The following is a 19,338-nucleotide window of genomic DNA, read 5'->3' as shown; positions in this document are numbered from 1 at the left end:
TATTAAGTTTGCTCGTCTCAAGACAAAAAAGTTAAATTGATTATAGAGGGACAATAAAATTAGGAAAATCTTGAATAAATAGTGTGTAAATTCTGAATATTGGTATTTATTTTTTTCGGACAAGAAAATTCTTGTAGCAAGAATGGGATATTTAAAACCATCGCAATCCCGTCTGATAAAATCTGACAAAAAAATCAGAATAAAAATGATTTTTGTAATCCAACAATCAATCTAGGTTAGTATGATTAACCGAGTTCACCTAAATATCTAACAGGGTTAGCATTTTTAATCTTGGTTAGGATGATTAACCGAGTTAACCTAAATATCTAACAGAGTTAGTGTTTTTATTTTTTCCAATTCTAGAGTACTTTTTTAGGAGATATCTTGTTTCTCATATTAAGTTTGCTCGTCCGAAGACAAAAAGTTAAGTCAATTATAGAGTGGAATTATGGAGCCTGCCGCTTCGAGCAACGATGGTGCCCGCCGCAGGAGCCAAGCCGGCACGCGTAGGATGCGCAAAAGTCAAGCCGGCGGCCATTCTTGGCGGCGCACTCCAGTTCTTGGTGGCTCCGGTTCTTAGTGGCTCTGAATCTTGGCTTTTGCTACCATGGCCATTGCCATGGTGGCTTCTTCTTAGGCGTTGGGATTGCTTCTTCTTGGGGTTTCAGCCCTGGATTGGCGGTGGAGCTAGCGAATTTCACAGCGCAAGACTCGAGTTTATATGGCCAAGGAAAGAGGATGAAGCTGAGGGGAGGGGATGAGCCAACGAGAGCGGAACTGAGGGAGTTATAAGGTTGGGCGGGCCGCCAGGCTGCGTTGGAGGGAGAAGCGACTGCGAATTTCTGGTCTAACCCCTATTATGGATTTGGTCATACGTAAGTTTTATTTTATTGTTCATGCCCTGTTCCGGTGGGCGGGAGATGTAGCGGCACTTGCGATTGGACTTTTCACAAAAGTGGACAAGTATGACTTCCGTCAAGTTCAGGGTGAATCTGCTGAACGGCGGTCTTTCAGATTTCTTTCTACCTTCTAGAGGGTTGAGGCAATTTCTCCATACATTTTGTTGCTATGTGCTGAAGGCTTCTCGGCTCGAATAAAACAGGAGATGGAGAACAAGTCTCTGAAAGGAATCAAGTTAATTTGCTAGAGAACCACATATTACATATAGCATCATTTTCCTTCAAGCATCTCAAGAAAACCGCGTTCCATCTTGCAAAGGTACGAAGCTAGTTCAGGCCAGAGCATTAATTTGCAAAAATCCTCTATTTATTTTTTTGACAGAAAAAAAACCTTTATTTATTTTGGCCCTGGGGTTTGTGATGAGGTGAAATCCTCCCTAAAAAGTTTTATTGGTATCCAAAATGAAGCTTTGAATGAAAAATATCTAAGAGTGATGCTTTTAAACATATTTTGGCACAGCAAACGGACCCGAAGATATATAACACTAGGACTTTAATAAACTTTCTTGAATTTTTTGAAAAAAAAACCTTGAAGAAATCCACGATATTTAGTTTGACCAACTTTATAGAAAAGTATACCACAATTGAATCCATCATGAAATATGTGTTCATAGTGTATTTATTTGCCATCATAGATGTTAACATATGTTTATATGAACATAGTCAGACTTTCTTAAGTTTGACTTAGACAAACCTAAATGACTTTCTTAATCTTCATGCCAGGGAAGAATGTTAGGTGCAATAACAGCCCATAAGTAGAGATGATTGCCTTGAAGTTAACTTCCTCCATCATGACTCCACAAATACGTTATACAGTATGACACAGCCATTATGTTCTGAAATACACACATCCTTAAGAAGAGTATATAAAATTTTCAATCGCTTAAAACGGTTGTACTCCTGACAGACAAACACCAGTACATCAGCAAACACAACAACCTGGGGGCTGCCATAAAGCAACACCTGCAAAACCTATTTCAGGTCATGTCGTAAGAATATCCTAAGTAAAATGAATAAGGAAAGACTGAACAAGAAGAGCAGCTTATGCCACCATAGTGAAGCTACTACTGATCAATTTACAGCTCTGATTTTTTACAAATTACAGGTACATTTTCCGAAGCCTGCATGATGCCCAACAACTGATGTTACTCCAGTCGACCCTGATTGGTATGACAACAGTATTGAAGTGTAGCTGCATGCCTGCGCCATGCGAAAAAATCAGTGTACATTTTTGCAGGGGCTGCCTAATGATCAGTGGATACTCGTGAGCCCATTGCGACCTTCCTCTCCAATGTACCCACAAAAATTACTGGCACTGAACAGATCCAATTCGTCCACAGCTAGCGCTCAATGATATTAACACAAACCAGCAAAGGCAACTAAAGAATGGAGCCTGAGCAGTGTCCACATACAATCTACAGCAGCAACTCTCACGATCTCCAAGTGACAATCACAATGGAAGAAGAGACCGTACATACTGTCGGGAAGCACTGTTTCGTCCAAGGCCCAACCCTAGGCCAAATGGTGTCCGATCATTCTTCTTACTATGGTCACAACACTGAGAGGAACTTACTTGACTGTGAGAATTTGAGCTAGCATGTGAATCAACACAAGCATGGTCGGTGCCATTACCATGATGGGAAGAGCCCTCGCCATTCTGCGAGACTGCGCTTGTCATCTGTATCATTCCTATTTCCTCATCAGTGTGTGATGTATGCTCAAGCCGCTCAACATCCTCATTGTATCCGTTTAACAAGAAGTCTGCGCAGTTCTTGCGCACCCCATGGTCGAATGGGTTTCTGAATCTGCCACCTGGACCTCTTAGATAACTGTATCTCATGGAATTTACCATCTCGTTTGTTGTGATGTTCCTTGCTATCTGCAAGGAAGAGGGAAACAAGGCATGAACATGAGAAAACATGTCCGTCCAGCAGTCCAGCAAGGCTATAGCTACTGGATGGAAAACATGGTCCCACACACAAACCTCGCAGATAGCTTAAAGGATCAAATAAAACAAACACCAATTAGCATATAGCTCCTTTCAGTAATTGGGTTCTCAACTTCTCTATTGAGTTCCAAACATGATAAATTTTCATTGCCTAATGTTTAATTTTGTTACCTAAGCTTTACTGTTGTGTTGAACTACCAATAGGTTATATACTCATGGCTCATGAGTGAGCTGACAACTACACACCAATTTGACATAATCCAGCAAGACACAAACATCTCGGGCAAACCCTAGTAAAGGCGGTAGCACAGTAGAGTATTTTCCCTTTGTAAGTCCAGGGTGTTCTATAGAAGTTTATTTTTCAGTTAGTAAACAAACAATGCTGAATGTTGTGCTTGTGCAGATAATAAACAGGTGTTACAGTGACTTGACTGTTTTAGGATCAACTTGGTTTTCTCAGGTAAAAAAACGTCAAGTGAAAAAAATAAATACCTGCGATGCTTGAACTACGGTTAGGCCTGCAACACCACAGAATAGGAAAAGGTCCATGAAGAAAAAAGAAACAGCCCCGGGATGGTGAACAGCAGAATAGCCAAGCCAAGCACCAAAGGATGCTGGAGAAGCTGGGTCTCTTACAGTCCCTGTGACAAGAACAGCAATGAATCTTATGGAAAATTTCCAGTCCATATTTTAAGGAAAAGCCACAGAGGACTAAGACAATACTTATAATGGCAGCAGAGCCAGTAATGATCATTGCAAAAACTTCTAGGGTGATGAACATGAAGAAATCCCATTTGTTCTTCTGCAGTTACATTCCACTAGATCAGACTGAAGAACAAGCAGATATTGAAGAAAAAACAAATTTCAAACAAAAGGTAGAGATAAGAAGATCAGCAAGTGAGGAGCGCAGGATTTTCATAGTGTTACTTGATTTCAAACAAAAGGTAGCATAATCTTCTGCCAAAATAAATTTCATCGAGAACATAAACTGTCTCCAGAAGAGATGATAACTTGATAATTACATTGATCACAAGCACATATAAAATGAATGAAGAGACAAGTACCTTGCCGATGCAATTAGATACCCAGGGGCAGTGATGGTCGAACTGCTCAACACAGCGATCACATGTTGAGCAATGTTTCGAACGAACAGGTCTGACAATCTGTAGAATGAAAAGTTCAAAATCAGAGGCTTAAGAATATAATTGTAGGAAAGAGAAAACTATTCAGTGTATGATGTGCTACTTACTTTGCAGGTTATACAAAGCTGTGACCAGTTACCAGTCAGAAGTGCAGGATTATCTAACTCCATCTTCAGCAAAGGTTCCTAAACACACAAATGCTCAGGATCGCATTTATTTTGGATTGTGCTTAAAACTTAAATTGGAAACCCACTAATTATAATAGGAAAAAAAGATAAAGGTGGTTCCACAAAACAAAATTAACTCTGTTCATCTTTCAAACTTACATCATCCCTTTGATTCTGTGAGTCTCTTATATTCGCACTGATGTAACCAGGATCTTTCCTGCAGAAAGTAAAAGCCAATTCCATATCACCATGGTGTTCAATGCTCAATATGTCCTTTCCCTTTGTTTGCTTTCCAATTTTTTCATAAGTATTAACCAAATGATTTTTTTTTCTGCCAATACCTGCTGCATCTATAGAACATGATCAACCCAGCTGTTGCAAGGAAGACTCCTGACCATGCAAACAGCGCAAATGGTGCTGTCATGTCCATGATATATTGTCCTGAAAAGAAGGAAATATAGTAAGCAGCCCACCACAGAAGAGCAGACAAGTGAAAAGACATTAAAAGTGCTACTTACCTGCTATAACAGAGTGTATATATGTAGCAAGCAAGACAATAGCAATACACCAAAGAAGAGGAGCAAGCCCTAATTTTGATAGCTTTGCAAAAGTCGCATTCCCATTACATCCTCTGTCATGTACCCTTCTAGCATTGTCCTGTGAGGAAATAAGCAAATCAAGTCTCTGTTTCTTTCCAAAAAGAAACAAGAAAATCAAGTTCCAGCCAGATTTTCCTCATGAAACACGGTTCTTCCATATCTTTACTTATAAAGTGTGAGCTGGTGGTCGTCCGTTCACTCCATTAAAGCTATTCTCTATATTGCTAGAAAATGAACGTAAGTGCACCTATTCAATATGGTAGATATGAGTATCACAATCTTTTGACTCAATTGATGTATATTTTGAGATAATTGTTATTCAGCACAAATTTTGGGAACATAAGGGCAAAAACGCATTTAACGTGCATTTACCTAGTCAGTTTTAAATTATTAGAGAGCAGACATAAAAAAATCTACAATGATGATTTGCTTACTGCTATACCTTTACACAAATTGTAACAAGTGACTAGGCAGAATCCCTATTAGATGAACTTGTTAGTGTGCTGAGACTTTGAGGTGCAGCAAACAAAGAGCTCAAGTAGACTACAGAACAGAAATGGCATAGTATATGTGACTCACGAGAAAGAATGCAACTTGCCGATGATTTTTATCAGCAGCAAGTTGTGCTGGAGTTAAACCAGTTTTGTCTTTCACCATCAAGTCATCCTTTTTGCCAGCCTGAACAAGCACAGTGCATGCCTCCATATTCCCCCGGATAGCAGCCCAATGTAAAGGAGTACAACCTAGGGCATCATTTGTAATGAAGAAATAAATCTCAAGCTTCAAAGTGAACCAACATAATGTTCTGTGCACATGCAAATTTGCATTAAGAGTAGCGAATAAATTTGCACATGCCTTCCTTATCCTCTCGCACCCTATAAGCATCCAAATACAAAAGGAGACGTATAGAATCTGCAAATCCCTTGTAAGCAGCCCTACAAGGTAAACAGGTATACATAAAGAAAGAGAGGTGTAAATGTAAATGTAAATGTAAAAGGAGCTGCCGAAGTTCCGTGCGGCCATAAATTACATAATGCACCAGCAGAAATTATCAGTAGGCTAATGGTCAGCACAAGAGCACAAGGTACAAACCAGTGCAATGGGCTTCTTCCATCGTTGTCAGGGACATCTGGGTCGGCATTCCATTTTGCAACAACGTGATAAATAAATGATGTCTGACCGTACTGTGCTGCAACATGTGTGGACTGCAAACAGAAGTAAATTGATTTAATGAGTTGGAACAAATTTGATGTCACACGTGAATGTCATCGATTCTTGACTGCCATTTTATGCAGAAAAAAGATATGGCCAAATTAAGCTTTTTTTTTGTCTAATGTAATAGATCAATTTTGTAGACAATTATCTAGCAAAACATAGTTGTGATCCAACAACGGACACCCAAAAGCAAACACAAAGGCGAAACAGGTGCCACAGATGCAGAAGAGAAGCCAGTAAGCAAACCTGATAGCCATATAAATCAGCAGCATCCACCTTAGCTCCTTCTTTCAGAAGCAGCTCAGCAACTTGTATATGGCCACGTACAGAACTCCAGTGAAGTGCTGTCTGCCCAGTGTGATCCACAGCGTTTACATCTGCACCATGCTGCCCAAACATCACAAAATCATCACCCAGCCAAACAAAGCGTTGACATCAGGCCAAACCACCAAGCAAAACCAGTCATATACGTCTCAACTACAACAACCCGAAAACAAAAATGCATTGACTAACATTACGATATCAAGATAGACATTTAGTATACCATTGTTTTACCATGGCTGTCTAACCTACCAACTACTGGCCATGACAACATAAATCGGTGCAAACATATATATGTCTCAACGTTTGTAACTGAAAGTACTGTCAGCATGAACAACTGAAAAAACTCCCACGAGGACATTCCAAGTTCAAACACACCTCCCTTTCCAAGTCTATATGGCAAGCATTCAGTTCGCAGTTTGCAGCCGCGTAATTGTCCACAAACCGTGGGACAGCGTCCATAGACGGCCATCGACAGCCACCAAAGGAGCGTAGTAACGAACACTAAGCAAGCTCACAAGCTCTGCTACACGGCTACGCTACAGCAAAACGACGACCAGCACGGCTGCACTGCACAATTTAAATAAAGCTTAAAAAACCAAACCGCGAGTTGGGGGGAAGAACACCTCGAGGATGTACTGCGCGGCCGCGACGCGGTTGTTGAGGGCGGCCCACTGGAGCGCGTGGTAGCCGAGCCCGTCGGGCTCCGCGACCGGCCGGCCCTCCGCTTCCACCAACCGCTGCAGCTTCTCCAGATCGCCGTACGCCGCCGCCGTGTACACGTCGTCCTTCAGCGGCTCGTCCTCCTTTGAAGGCACCGCTCCTTTCTCCGCCACCGCCGCCGAATCCACGGCGACGGAGACGGTGGTAGTGGCGGTGGTGGTGTCCTCGAGCACCTCGATCTCCGACGCCATGGGATCAGGCCCGGGGTTTTGGCAGGCGGGGGAACGCAGCTTGCCCTGAAGCGGGAGAAGAGAAGGGGGGGAGTGCCGTTTGAGAGGGCCGCTGCTGGGGTGAGAGAGAGGGCTTGGCTAGCTGCTGCTACTTCTCCGGCGGGCGCAGAGCTGGTCTCCTCCGGAGGCGGAGAACGAGAGGTAAGGGAAGGGCAGGAAGGGAAACAAATTTGTGAATTTTGCATGCCAGCCCCTCGGTTTCTACTAAATTTCTCGTGCAGGCTTCGTTGCGTAGTTCAAGTCTGAATTTGAAGTTTTGAACTCAGAACTCGGTGAGGTTGATTTGCAGGATTCTCAAATTGCAGGGAATATGAAAAATGCAGGACAAAGTAGCATATCATCTTGAGTATTACAAGATTCAAAAGGTGTTTGATGGTGCACAGAATGACTAGGATTTTTTCCGACAGGTTGGAGTGGATGGAAAACTTTATAGGGTATGTAGTACTCCCTACGTTTCATAATTCTTGTCTCAAATTTGCCCAAAGATGGATGTATCTATTCCTAAAAAGTGTCTAGATACATGTAAGATTTCGACAAGAATTATGAAACGAAAGTAGTATAAATAAAGTCTAAGGAAAAGTTCATATGGCTTGCAGTCCTATGAATTAAACAATCCATGTAGGGGGGAAATCCAGAAGATCAGAATCCTCCAAAAATCTTTTGAAAACCATTTGAATCAAGTAGACCTTAGAAGGTGAATTGACCCTAACTCAGGTGGTCTGGTTCCTTGTGGTGGAACCAGCCCACTCAGGTTAAAAAGTCATAGACTTGACATGGGTGTCACATTTTTCTGAATTATTTCAGGATTTAACCGGCGCTATTCTTTCAGTGATAAGTGACGTACCCGTCAACAGCGAGGCGCTAGGGGTGACTTCGTCAATCTCTCAAGAACTGTCGGCTCGGTCTTTCGGAGGTGCTCATAGGGGTAGAGTGTGCATGTGTGTGTTCATAGGGGTGAATGTTTGCACCTGTTGTGAGTGTCTGCGTTTGTACTGTGTTCTAAAAAAAAAGTAGACCTTAGAAGTAGATTGCAAACTAGGCTAATTTTTTTAAAATAATATGATTTTTTAATCATTTTCAAAAATAATACGCGTTTTTCAAAAATTTCAAAAATAATGCGGCCTCGGCCTAGGCGAAGCCGATTGGGCCCAGTCGGCCTGGCCCAAGCCGATTAGGCCTAGTTGGCCCTGGCCAGGCCGACTGCATGCTGCTTGCTCAGCCCGCGAGGCCCCCACGAGGCAGTCGGCCTGGCCCCGGCCGACTGAAGCCCAGTTGGCTTAGCCCAGGCCGACTGGCCCGGTCAGTTTCGGCCAGGCCGACTGGATTCAGTCTGTTTGGGCCAGGCCGATTTTTTCCGGATCCGGCCGATTCGAAGTAACTAGGCCCATTTTTTGTTTCGGATCCTCGCGGTGTTTTGAACTAAAAGACTCGACAACTTGGATAAAAATAACACGCCGAATCCGATTGGAAGTAATTAGGCTTCCCCGCTAGTTCGTTGCATGATCAACGCATACACGGCCGAGGCCCATTTTTTGTCTCGAATCCTTGCGGTTTTTTGAACTAAAAGACTTGACAACTTGGATAAAGAGTAACATACATCGATATTTTGCTGGACAATTTTTGTGTCGATTCTTTGCGGTTTGTTTGAACTGAAAGACTTGACATTTGGATAAATTTGGACAAATTAACATACATCGATAATGTGATGGTTACGGAACTAAGGCACGACTAAATTAACAAACATTGGTACCGCAATTGGACATAATTAAAGATAGCAAATACATTTGAAACACAAGCACTACTTAGTCCACTTAGGCCATTTTCCGCTCGTATCGCCACGTTCTTCTGCAGCCTTTGCCACGGCGGCCCTTTCTCTTTGTCTCTCCCTTTCTGCCTCACGAGCATCCTTGCGCCTTCGTTCCTCCTCTTGCATCTCAAACGCTTTCTCCCTGTTTTTCCTTAGTGCTTCGTCAATCCAACGACGTTGTTCCTCCCTATGCTCTTTCATCTCTCTCTCTTGCTCCTCTTTCTCCTGGGCTGCAGTTTTTTCCGCACGCTCCTCCGCGTGGAAACGCTGTCATGCATTTCGGGACCTTGTTTTGATCTCTTCCACCGCCCAATCCGGCATCTCCGTGTCAATCCAACGATACCACATGCATAGGGGTGGAGGAGACTACAAAAAAGCCTATTGTTACAAATCTGATATGACACAGAAAACATGTTTTAAAACACCTAAATGTGCTTACCGGAGGCTTGTCGTACGGCGAAACCGGGACAGGTGGTTCATACTCATAGTTCGCGCACATGAAAAACCTCATGCCCAGCTTATCTGAAAAATCTGTCACCTCCTTCACCTTGCATAGATTGCCGCACCAACACCTGAGATGTTCCACCCCCCGAGGCAACATCGCATCTTTCATCCTCCTCAGCCTCTCGCCCTGGTCGGAGCAAGGCAAACTCATTGGGGGACATTGGAATATTGGAAAAAACAGTAGTGGGAAGAATGCTTGGATGACTACCGGAGATGAGGTATTTATAGACTCTCAAACTCATTCTCCCGCCACCGTTTCCCGCCTCCTTTTCCCGCCAGCGTTTCCTGCCTCGTTTTCCCACCAGCGTTTCCCGCCTCCTTTTCCCGCCACCGTTTCCCGCCTTTTTTCCCGCCACCGTTTCCCGTCTATTTGTATCTTCTGTAACTATAAAAGACCGTCCATGGTATTGAAGTGTAGGCTCACCATTTCGTCTGGGAAGATGTCGTCCGGCTTCCCAGATGATCGTAGATTTTGGTCAGGTATGTCACGTGAGCTGTTGTGGTTAGCCAGTGATTTCAAGGTAGACAATAGGATAGTTCCATGGGACGAACTCATTAGTAGTGACACCCTACTAACTGAGCCGGGCCACCAATTATATAGGTGCAATTTCCCATTGAGGACTTCTGCAGAGATACGACAAAAACTGCTAAGGTTGCACGAAAGGTGGAAGAAGCACAGTGAAGGTAAGAGTGAGTCATACCTACAATGGGCTAGAAAACATCCATTGTTATGGGTTGAAGAGGAGGAATCCGATGAAGGTATCTTCATGCCAAGCAAAACGGGTAAGAGTTCTTCATCTTCCAAGGGGAAGAGTACTGCACCATCGAAGCGAAAGAGCACATCATCGTCCAAGGGGAAGAGTACATCATCGTCCGATGAAGATATCTTCATGCCAAGCAAAACGGGTAAGAGTTCTTCATCGTCCAAGGGGAAGAGTACTGCACCGTCGAAGGGAAAGAGCACATCATCGTCTAAGGGCAAGAGCACTTCATCTTCGTAGGGCTAGAGTTAGGCTATCTTATTTTAAGTTGTGCAACACCAAGTCACTCACAACCCAATCTGTGTCATACTTAGGAACATAGCCATGCACCCTCCCGGGACAACCTATTTGTTCGCACTCCATTGTAAGATATTTTTGTGAAGAGACTGTTGTTTTGAAAACCCTTTGCGTGGACATTACCCAAGCAATTATCGCATACTGCAGATGTTTCTTGTCAGGAAATCTGGCACCCTTCGCAATGTTGTTCTGATGATATTGCCATGCAGAGTCGTGCCCATCGTTCACGGTCATAGCTGAAGAGAAGTGTTGATTCCATGATGCAAGAATCGGCACCTCCTCTTCGTCCGACTCATGAGACTCATCGTCATAAGAACTACGACCATCTGTATCTTCATCCTCCATCTGGTTCTGCAAGTGACCATCTTCTTCGTCCGCATTTGCCTCGCCAGTGTACTCATCCTCTCCTACTGCCCCGAAGCTCTGGCCTGATTCATAACCACCACCTCCAGCATTCGACACAGAGTTTGCATTGGACAAGTCATAACTTGATTCACCCTCGCCTTCAGCTGGATTGGTCTCATGAGCGACAACCTGGATTAAGGCAACAGGTGTAGTTCCCTTTTTCTCGCAACTTTCTAACCAGCGCACCCACTTTGATGTCCGGTCTATCGGCCTCAAAACCCAGAAAATATTTGAACTTGACTTGGTCCACAATGATTGCACACGGACGGTGTATGTTTCAGGATCGAGCGCTAAACATCCTACCAACCATTCCTGCAACTGACTAAACGTCCATGTTTGAGGGGCCGTTAGATCCAACTCCACATACTTAAACTGACTCAGATCAGCTCCGTGCTCGGTTGTTAAGACAATACCAGAACCGTAGTAAAAAACAGACTTCACTGCACCGGACATCTCTGGTGCCTAAAAAAATGTTTAGACGCGTCAAATACTAACAGTACGGCATATAATTTTTTTTATGACGCGTCAAATACTAAGCAGTACGGCATATTAAAAACATTATGACGCGTCAAATACTAAATAGTACGGCATATAAAAAATGTTTAGACGCGTCTAATACTAAGGAGTACGGCATATAAAAAATGTTTAGACGCGTCTAATACTAAGCACTACGGCATATAAAAAATGTTTAGACGCGTCAAATACTAAGCACTACGGCATATAAAAAATGTTTAGATGCGTCAAATATTAAGCAGTACGGCATATAAAAAATGTTTAGATGCGTCAAATATTAAGCAGTACGGCATATAAAAATATTAATACGCGCCAAATATTAAGCAGTACGGCATATTAAAAATATTAATACGCGTCAAATACTAAGCAGTACGGCATATTAAAAATATTAATACGCGTCAAATACTAAGCAGTACGGCATATTAAAAATATTAATAAGCGTCAAATACTAAGCAGTACTGCATCAAAAAAAATCTATTCTATCAAAACATATTACTACCGGCCATAATATTTAGACGCATCAAATACTAAGCAGTACGACATTAACAGTTGTCCAAAATAATGAGCACTACCAAACGCTAAAACATACTTCTATATATATATATATATATATATATATATATATATATATATATATATATATATATATATACGTGAAGCGTGTGAACCCCAACCTCGAGCAGGCTCACAGTCGCCGGATGAGCATCACCACCACCTCCAAACTCCTCCAAACCACCACCATTGTCCCAACTTAGCAACACGAAATTAGCTCAACATGTTCAAAGAAAAGAGTAGATCAAGGTGTCATTGGGTGCTAAATAGCAAGGGGATGCAGTTTTGTGGGTCAAACGGGATCAAAACTCACTCATTTTGGCTAGAAATTGGGGACATTTTTGAGGAAGAAGAAGAGGAGAAGAAGAACAAAAGGTTCAGGGCAGGAAGAAGAAGAGGGCTCGGGGGCGTTTCCTGGGCTCGCGCGATGGGAAGGGAGGAAAGGAAAGAGAAAAGAGAAAACGGAGATTCCCCGCGGCCCACGAGAGGCCTGTCGGCCACGGCTAGGCCGACTGGGCTCAGTCGGTTTGGGCCAAGCCGAGAGCCTCCTGGGGGCCCCATGCGCGGAGCTGCCGGCCTGCAGTCGGCCTTGCCGACGCCGACTGGGCCGAATCGGCTTGGGCCAGGCCGACTGGACCCGTTCGGCCTGGCCCAGGCCCAGGCCGTATTATTTTTGAGATTTTTGAAAAACGCGTATTATTTTTGAAAATGATTAAAAAAATCGTATTATTTAAAAAAAATTAGCCCAAACTAGTACTAATCTGTTCCGATTTGTAAAATAAAAATCCTTCAGAAATCATTTGATCAAAGAGGCCTTAGAAGTTTTTTTTAACAAAAAGGTTGCAAACTCTTATCGTAAAACACAGCATATCTCTTACGAGATACCTTACAAAAAATACAGAGAAATACTATCTCGGGTGCTCGAAACTGATGATTGTATGCTCTTTGCTCACCAAAGATGCAACATACTTGTTGTGGTGTTATGGATACGCTATGACCGTCTCAGGCTATCTATCTAGCATAGGATGATATTTTGTGGGAAAACAAAATACAGAAGACTACAATTGCCCCTAAAATATAAAAAAAAATTCAGAGAGAATTTATATGGAGGTTATTTTACCAAAGAGATCCTTCAAGGTGCAAGCCAATTAATACGAGAAGGACCTGATAGACAAGTCATGACTGTCCTTACTTTATACTCTAAGAACCCTGAGATATCAAAAATTAATATTCTAGCCCTTCAAACAGCAACGCTTCAAGGGCACACGATTACCTCAATTGCACAACAGCTCCCTAGCCAGGCAAGAGCAATGTCATAGAAAAAGCATGAAGCAGATCAAAGTTATCCAATTTCTACCACACAGTGACCTAGTACATAATAATAATAAACAGAGGCATCCGAAGAAAAAATTTCACTCATAAACAGGATATCCGCAATGTGTATACAAGATCATCATCATCCCCTGGCAAAATGAAACTCCCCAAGACACTCGTCCAAACATGTCGAATGGCTGTTGATTTCGCTACCCTCAGGCTGCTGCTGCTATTGCTACTTACTACTACCAGAATGAGAAATTGAAAACTAGACAAGTTCAACAAGATGTGTGGAATACATGAACAACGGAAGGGGAAACAGATGAGGGAGCATAACGGGTCATCTCAAGGGGCTCCACGACATATAGATGATCTCTCCCGACCGGCAAAACTAAGTACTCGTTGTTCTTCTGCCTCTAAAGCCATTTGAAGAGAATGCCTCCATAGGTGGCGAAGAAGGGAGCGAACACGAGGGACTCGACCGCCATGAGCTTAATGAGGATGTTGAGCGAGGGGCCTGAGGTGTCCTTGAGGGGATCCCCAATGGTGTCACCAATCACAGCAGCCTTGTGGCAATCTGAGCCTTTAGGGCCCAGGGTTCTTGCATGCTCAGATGCGCCAGCCTAAAACCAAGGAAAACCAGGGTTAAAATGTTTGGCAAACAAAGAGGTAAAAGAAACCACCTGACTAAATTGTGTTACTGCAGCCATAGGATTTTTACCTCAATATACTTCTTGGCGTTGTCCCAGGCACCACCAGTGTTTGATGCTGAAATGGCGATCTGAATAAAAACAACATAGTTACGAAGGGAACATCTACATAACTGTGAATGAAATATGGTACGTAAATACAACGTTAAGTGTTAGTCCCAAAAAAAAAGAATGTTCCAACCTGAACACCAGAAACTAGAGCACCGGCAAGGACTCCAGAGAGGGTCTCGACGCCAAAGAAGGTCCCCACAATAAGGGGTGTGAGCATGACAAGAGCACCCGGGGGGATCATCTCCTTGATGGATGCATCAGTGGAGATCTTCACACATGTCGCGTAGTCAGGCTTGGCAGTGCCCTCCATGAGCCCAGGGATGGTGTTGAACTGCCTTCGCACTTCCTCCACCATCTTGAGAGCCGCACTGCCAACACTCTTCATGGTCATTGCAGAGAACCAGTATGGGAGCATGGCACCAACAAGCAGTCCAATGAAAACATTAGGTGTCAGAACATCAACAGTTGTGATCCCAGCACGGCTCACAAACGCACCGAAGAGAGCAAGGGACACCAAGGCAGCCGAGCCAATGGCAAAACCCTACAGGTAAAAATCGCATTATGCAGAAGTTAGTAGCTTCCAATGAAATTTGTGTAATGGATAGCCTTTTCTTAAATGTGATCTAGGCCATTTTAGCTGTTAAAATGGAAGACATCAAACCAAGGCATATGTACCTTTCCAATGGCAGCAGTTGTGTTTCCTGCAGCATCTAGAGCATCAGTTCTCTCACGAATTCTGTGGCTCATGCCAGCCATTTCAGCAATCCCTCCAGCGTTGTCACTGATAGGGCCATAGGCATCAATGGCAAGACCAGTTGCAATTGTGCTGAGCATTCCAAGAGCAGCCACAGCAACACCATACATTGCTGCAAGGCTGAAGCTGAGGAAAATACTAAAAGCAATGGCAAAAATAGGGATAATAACTGATTTGTATCCCAGAGCAAGCCCAAAGATGACATTGGTAGCAGCTCCAGTTCTGCAGGAATCAGCAACATCCTGCACAGGACTGAAGAAGTCGAGTTGTCAGGGGCTAATTGAAGGAACGTTGTTGACTAAAACCACTATTAAATATGATCACTACTGCAATTACCTGTATGCATTGCTTGTGTAGTACTCTGTAACAAATCCAATGACTAGGCCGGCCCAGAGACCAACCGACACACATAAAAATAGTTGCCTATCAAATTTAAGATGAAGTGAGATCATGAATTTAATGAGCAAGATCTGAACAAATGTGGATAGATTTAAAAAAATGACAATACCAGTTATGCACCGTCTTCTGGGCACCAAAGTTGAATATTGTGAAGGTAGACGGGAGGCCTAACCAACTGACGAGTGCAATGCCAACAGTCATCAAGGCAGTGGAAATTATAAGCTGTTTTTTTAGGGCAGGCTCTATCTCATCTACAGCCTTGACCTCAAAGAAATCAGTCGCAAAAAGAGTTGTTATCAAACAAGCTATTATACCCACAGAGCTAATTAGGAGTGGGTACATCATTGGGGTGAATTCATGGTTAATTCCAAAGGAAGAGATTGAGGCAACAACAAGAGCAGCACAAGATGATTCGGCATAGGAACCGAAGAGATCTGACCCCATCCCGGCAATATCTCCAACATTGTCACCAACATTGTCTGCGATGACCTGCATGATGCATGAAGAAAAGAATGATCATCCTCGGATGTAGATACAAAACCCTACCAAAATTACTATGGTCAACAACTGAGAAACTTTAATACTCCGTACACAGAGTTTCAAGCATTATCAGGAATAAAGTCTTTTGAGTCAAGAAAGAACTCTTACAGCTGGGTTCCTCGGGTCATCTTCAGGGATGTTCCTTTCCACCTTCCCAACAAGATCAGCACCAACATCAGCAGCTTTAGTGTAAATACCACCGCCTACACGGCCAAAAAGAGCCATAGAAGAACCACCGAGACCATAACCGGTGATAGCCTCGAAAAGACCCTCCCAGTCATCACCATAATAAAGTCCAAACACGTTGATTGCAACATAAAGAACAAAGAGGCCACTTGCAGCAAGAAGGAAGCCCATCACAGCACCAGAGCGGAAAGCAGTAATGAATGCCTTCCCAACACCCTTCCTTGCCTCAAGAGTTGTCCTGGCATTTGCGTAAGTTGCAATCTTCATCCCGAGAAAACCAGATACAAGAGAGGTGATTGCACCTAGCACGAAGGCAATTGTGCTGAACAGGGCATTGGCCAACGCAGGCTTGCATGTCTTGCCCTTGCTGTAATGGCAAGCTTGATCCTTTGTGCTGAACCCCTCAATGGAGCCCAGGAAGAGAAAGATCAGAACAGCAAAAATGGCCATGAATCCTCCAGCATACTTGTATTCAGTGAAAAGGAAGGAAGTTGCTCCTGTTTACAACAAAGAGTATTTAGACCACAGATGAACACACAAAGTAGATACTGATTCCAAGAAAAAGTTTAACAATAATAAAAAAACAAACAAGTGTATCACTACAACAATCCAGAAGCCTCATGCAAGACAGACTACTAAATCAGCAGCACCTTTTGAGTCCAACATTCCTCCCAAGTAACCCAACTGCCTTACATGAAACGACGGAACACAGAATCATCAGGTCCATGCGTGCCGCATCTAGGATTCCTTTCAAGGGAAGCATATGCGTGCGGGAATGCCCATTGCTTGCTGGGCAACTAATTCCTACCTGCTAGTACAATAATGCAGGTACGCAGAAATTTTGCCATCTTATCTTAAAAGAGCAACGGCGAGGACCAAGGGACCACAGGAGCCATAAATTATCTTCTTCCTGCAGTAACTTATCCTATCCCTGCAACAGCATGGACTGTAGGGCTTTTTCATGGTGGACCTCTCAAGAACAGAGCACTTGTAGTTCTGATCTGCTGTCACTCTCATAGACTCACTCCTCCAAAAAATTATCTCCCAGAAAAATATTGGTGTGAGGAATTGATAATTTAACCACAACCACAGCACACTGACTACTAGTAAGAAGAATTATTATAACATGCGTTGGGTAAAGCGGGAGCATTGATAGTTTAATGTTTGTGTAGATCCACCTAAAGAGCAGGACTAATATAACAGTTGATCTATATGACCAGGACACGGAATAGATAATAAATTCGTAATATAACTAAATGAACAAAAAGAACACGCATAGATGAGGTATAATTATGAAACCATGCATCAAACGAGCAAAGCACACATATAGTTACTTTTAGACACCCAAATTCGTTTGATAAAACTCACCGTGTTACCATGAACTGCCTAAGGAAGCAGCGAGAGAGAAATTCGATCACTCATATCATGTTCGCTACTAAAACACAAGCTACGCGCCGCAGCAAGCTAATCGTTTTACGGTTTTACCATGATGACGCCACAAACAAACAAAAATACAATCAAACAGCGAAATTAGCGCCCAATTCGGAGGGGCGACGCAAGGAAGGAAGGCCCAAAAAACATGGCCGAGATCTAGGACCAAATTAAGCGCCCCTCAGATCCAAGCTTAAACTACACCCGCTCACCTTCGGAGATGGCGGTCTGGATCTCGGCGCACTTGACGACGACGTTGTGGTCGTTGAGCCCTTCCTCCTCCTCGATGAGGTACTCGCTGCCGGCGGCGGCGCCGTTCTTCCCGGCGCCCGCCGCGGCGCCGGAGGAAGCCCCTTCCCCGTCGCGCCGCTCGGGCGTGACCTTGACCTTGGAGACCAGCACCCACTGCAGCACCGCGAACGCGATGCCCACCACGGCCGCCACCGGAACCACCAGCTGCGTCGCCAGCTCCGACAGCACCATCGCCGCCCGCCTCGGGAGTTCCTCCGCGCGAACTGCTCCGAGCGCACGAGAGAGAGAGGGAGGAGAAGAGAAGAGGAGAAGAGAGGAGAGATGGTGTGAGGTGTCCGGCTTTTATAAGCAGAGCAAGGAAGAAGAAGGCCAAGGGCTTTTCCGTCATTTTAGAGTCTCGTGGACTGTTTCACTCTCCTACCCAGCCTGGGATTGAATTTTTTTTATTTACATTTATTTTTTTTATTTGTAAGTAATGCTCGGGATAAATGCACAGTTATGATTAACATAATTATTTATACAATCTTTTTTTATGGTATGAAAATAAATATTATTGATAGTGAGAAACGAAAATGTACTGTCACTTGGCAGTCTCCACCATGAAGGACAGTTGTAAGGCGTACGGAGTAGTGACACCGGAAATTTTTTTAGCGGTGCCACGTGAAATAGTCGTTGGCGTGCAATGAGGGTGAGAAAATATAAGCTTGTCTTTAGTCGAGAGTAAGAATGAACACCTATAATTATTCAAAAAACATGCAAACTTTTTGATATGATTTTCATTTGCTGATCACAGTTTAGGGAGGCTTTGAATGCAGCTTTTGAACATCATGTAGTTTGGAATCGAGGTGTAGTAGTAAAAAGATATGGCATGAGACAGCTTTTTTGATCATATATACACTGATACACAATGCATTTATCAACCAAAACGGTGCACCGATATGTTTAAAGCAGTGTTGATTTGCGCTAACTCAGTGACTCATCACTGACTCATGTTACTTACGGCAAAATCGGAAGGAAAATATCTCGAATTGATTGGATAAGGTCCTCCTGAAGTCGTGATTTCCAAACCTAGGATAAAATCGCCAAACGGGATCTGACGTGGAAATGTCATGACTAGATAGTTTTACAGCTTCTACTGTAGATCCCTACTAGATCAACACAAAACAGAAGGCTTTTGCCTCCTTAAAAAAAGGGTAATGTCTCTTACTGCACCAGATTGGCCTAACTACTACTTTGGGTTAATTTGATATATGTTGCTACAATTCTTGTGTATTTGAAAAGTGCCCATTGTGATTCTCATCTTTCAAAAAATTAGCACGTAACTGCCCTGACATCTTTCAACCTGTACTGCCACTTTTTGCAGAATCAACGATTTTCTTGTGTAAAGGCGAGAATTGCAGTGGCATTTTTCGAGTGTATTGCAATGGTATTTTTGAAGGCGTAAAAACTGCAGTGGCATATATCAAATTAACCATACTTTTATATATCTCTTTTATTTTGCTTAAAAACCCCAGCCTGTTATTTTCTATGGCATTTTATTTGGTTTGTAGCATTGGTC

At 43.2% G+C, this 19,338-nt stretch overlaps 2 protein-coding genes across 3 annotated transcripts; both read right to left on the bottom strand.

The window, feature by feature from the left end:
- Positions 1–1,751: 1,751 nt before the first annotated feature.
- On the bottom strand, positions 1,752–7,476 carry LOC100832843 (protein S-acyltransferase 24). 2 transcript variants are annotated; one of them, XM_003563259.4, is made up of 13 exons: positions 6,978–7,471; positions 6,277–6,417; positions 5,908–6,020; positions 5,671–5,750; positions 5,395–5,558; positions 4,735–4,873; positions 4,558–4,657; positions 4,376–4,433; positions 4,157–4,234; positions 3,972–4,070; positions 3,631–3,709; positions 3,400–3,548; positions 1,752–2,838 (listed from the first exon to the last, which is right to left on the bottom strand). In XM_003563259.4, the coding sequence occupies exons 1-13, from the start codon at positions 7,263–7,265 to the stop codon at positions 2,410–2,412; spliced, it is 1,917 nt and encodes a 638-aa protein (XP_003563307.1). In that variant the 5' UTR covers positions 7,266–7,471; the 3' UTR covers positions 1,752–2,409. The 2 variants fall into 2 exon arrangements, 1 of the variants encoding a protein (XP_003563307.1); XR_001405596.2 differs by lacking the exon at positions 3,631–3,709 and having other exon boundaries at positions 2,643–2,838; positions 6,978–7,476.
- A 6,058-nt stretch (positions 7,477–13,534) lies between these two features.
- LOC100832532 (pyrophosphate-energized vacuolar membrane proton pump) lies at positions 13,535–16,778 on the bottom strand. The gene is made up of 8 exons (XM_024460340.1): positions 16,748–16,778; positions 16,020–16,594; positions 15,481–15,860; positions 15,309–15,395; positions 14,894–15,224; positions 14,349–14,759; positions 14,179–14,238; positions 13,535–14,080 (listed from the first exon to the last, which is right to left on the bottom strand). Exons 1-8 carry the CDS (start codon positions 16,761–16,763, stop codon positions 13,874–13,876), a joined length of 2,067 nt encoding a protein of 688 aa, XP_024316108.1. The 5' UTR covers positions 16,764–16,778; the 3' UTR covers positions 13,535–13,873.
- Between the last annotated feature and the right edge of the window lie 2,560 nt (positions 16,779–19,338).

The sequence above is a fragment of the Brachypodium distachyon genome, chromosome 1 (assembly GCF_000005505.3).
Source record: "Brachypodium distachyon strain Bd21 chromosome 1, Brachypodium_distachyon_v3.0, whole genome shotgun sequence".
NCBI lineage: Eukaryota > Viridiplantae > Streptophyta > Magnoliopsida > Poales > Poaceae > Brachypodium > Brachypodium distachyon.
The sequence above is the reverse complement of the archived record's forward strand: the minus strand, read 5'-3'. Positions and strand labels throughout refer to the sequence as shown.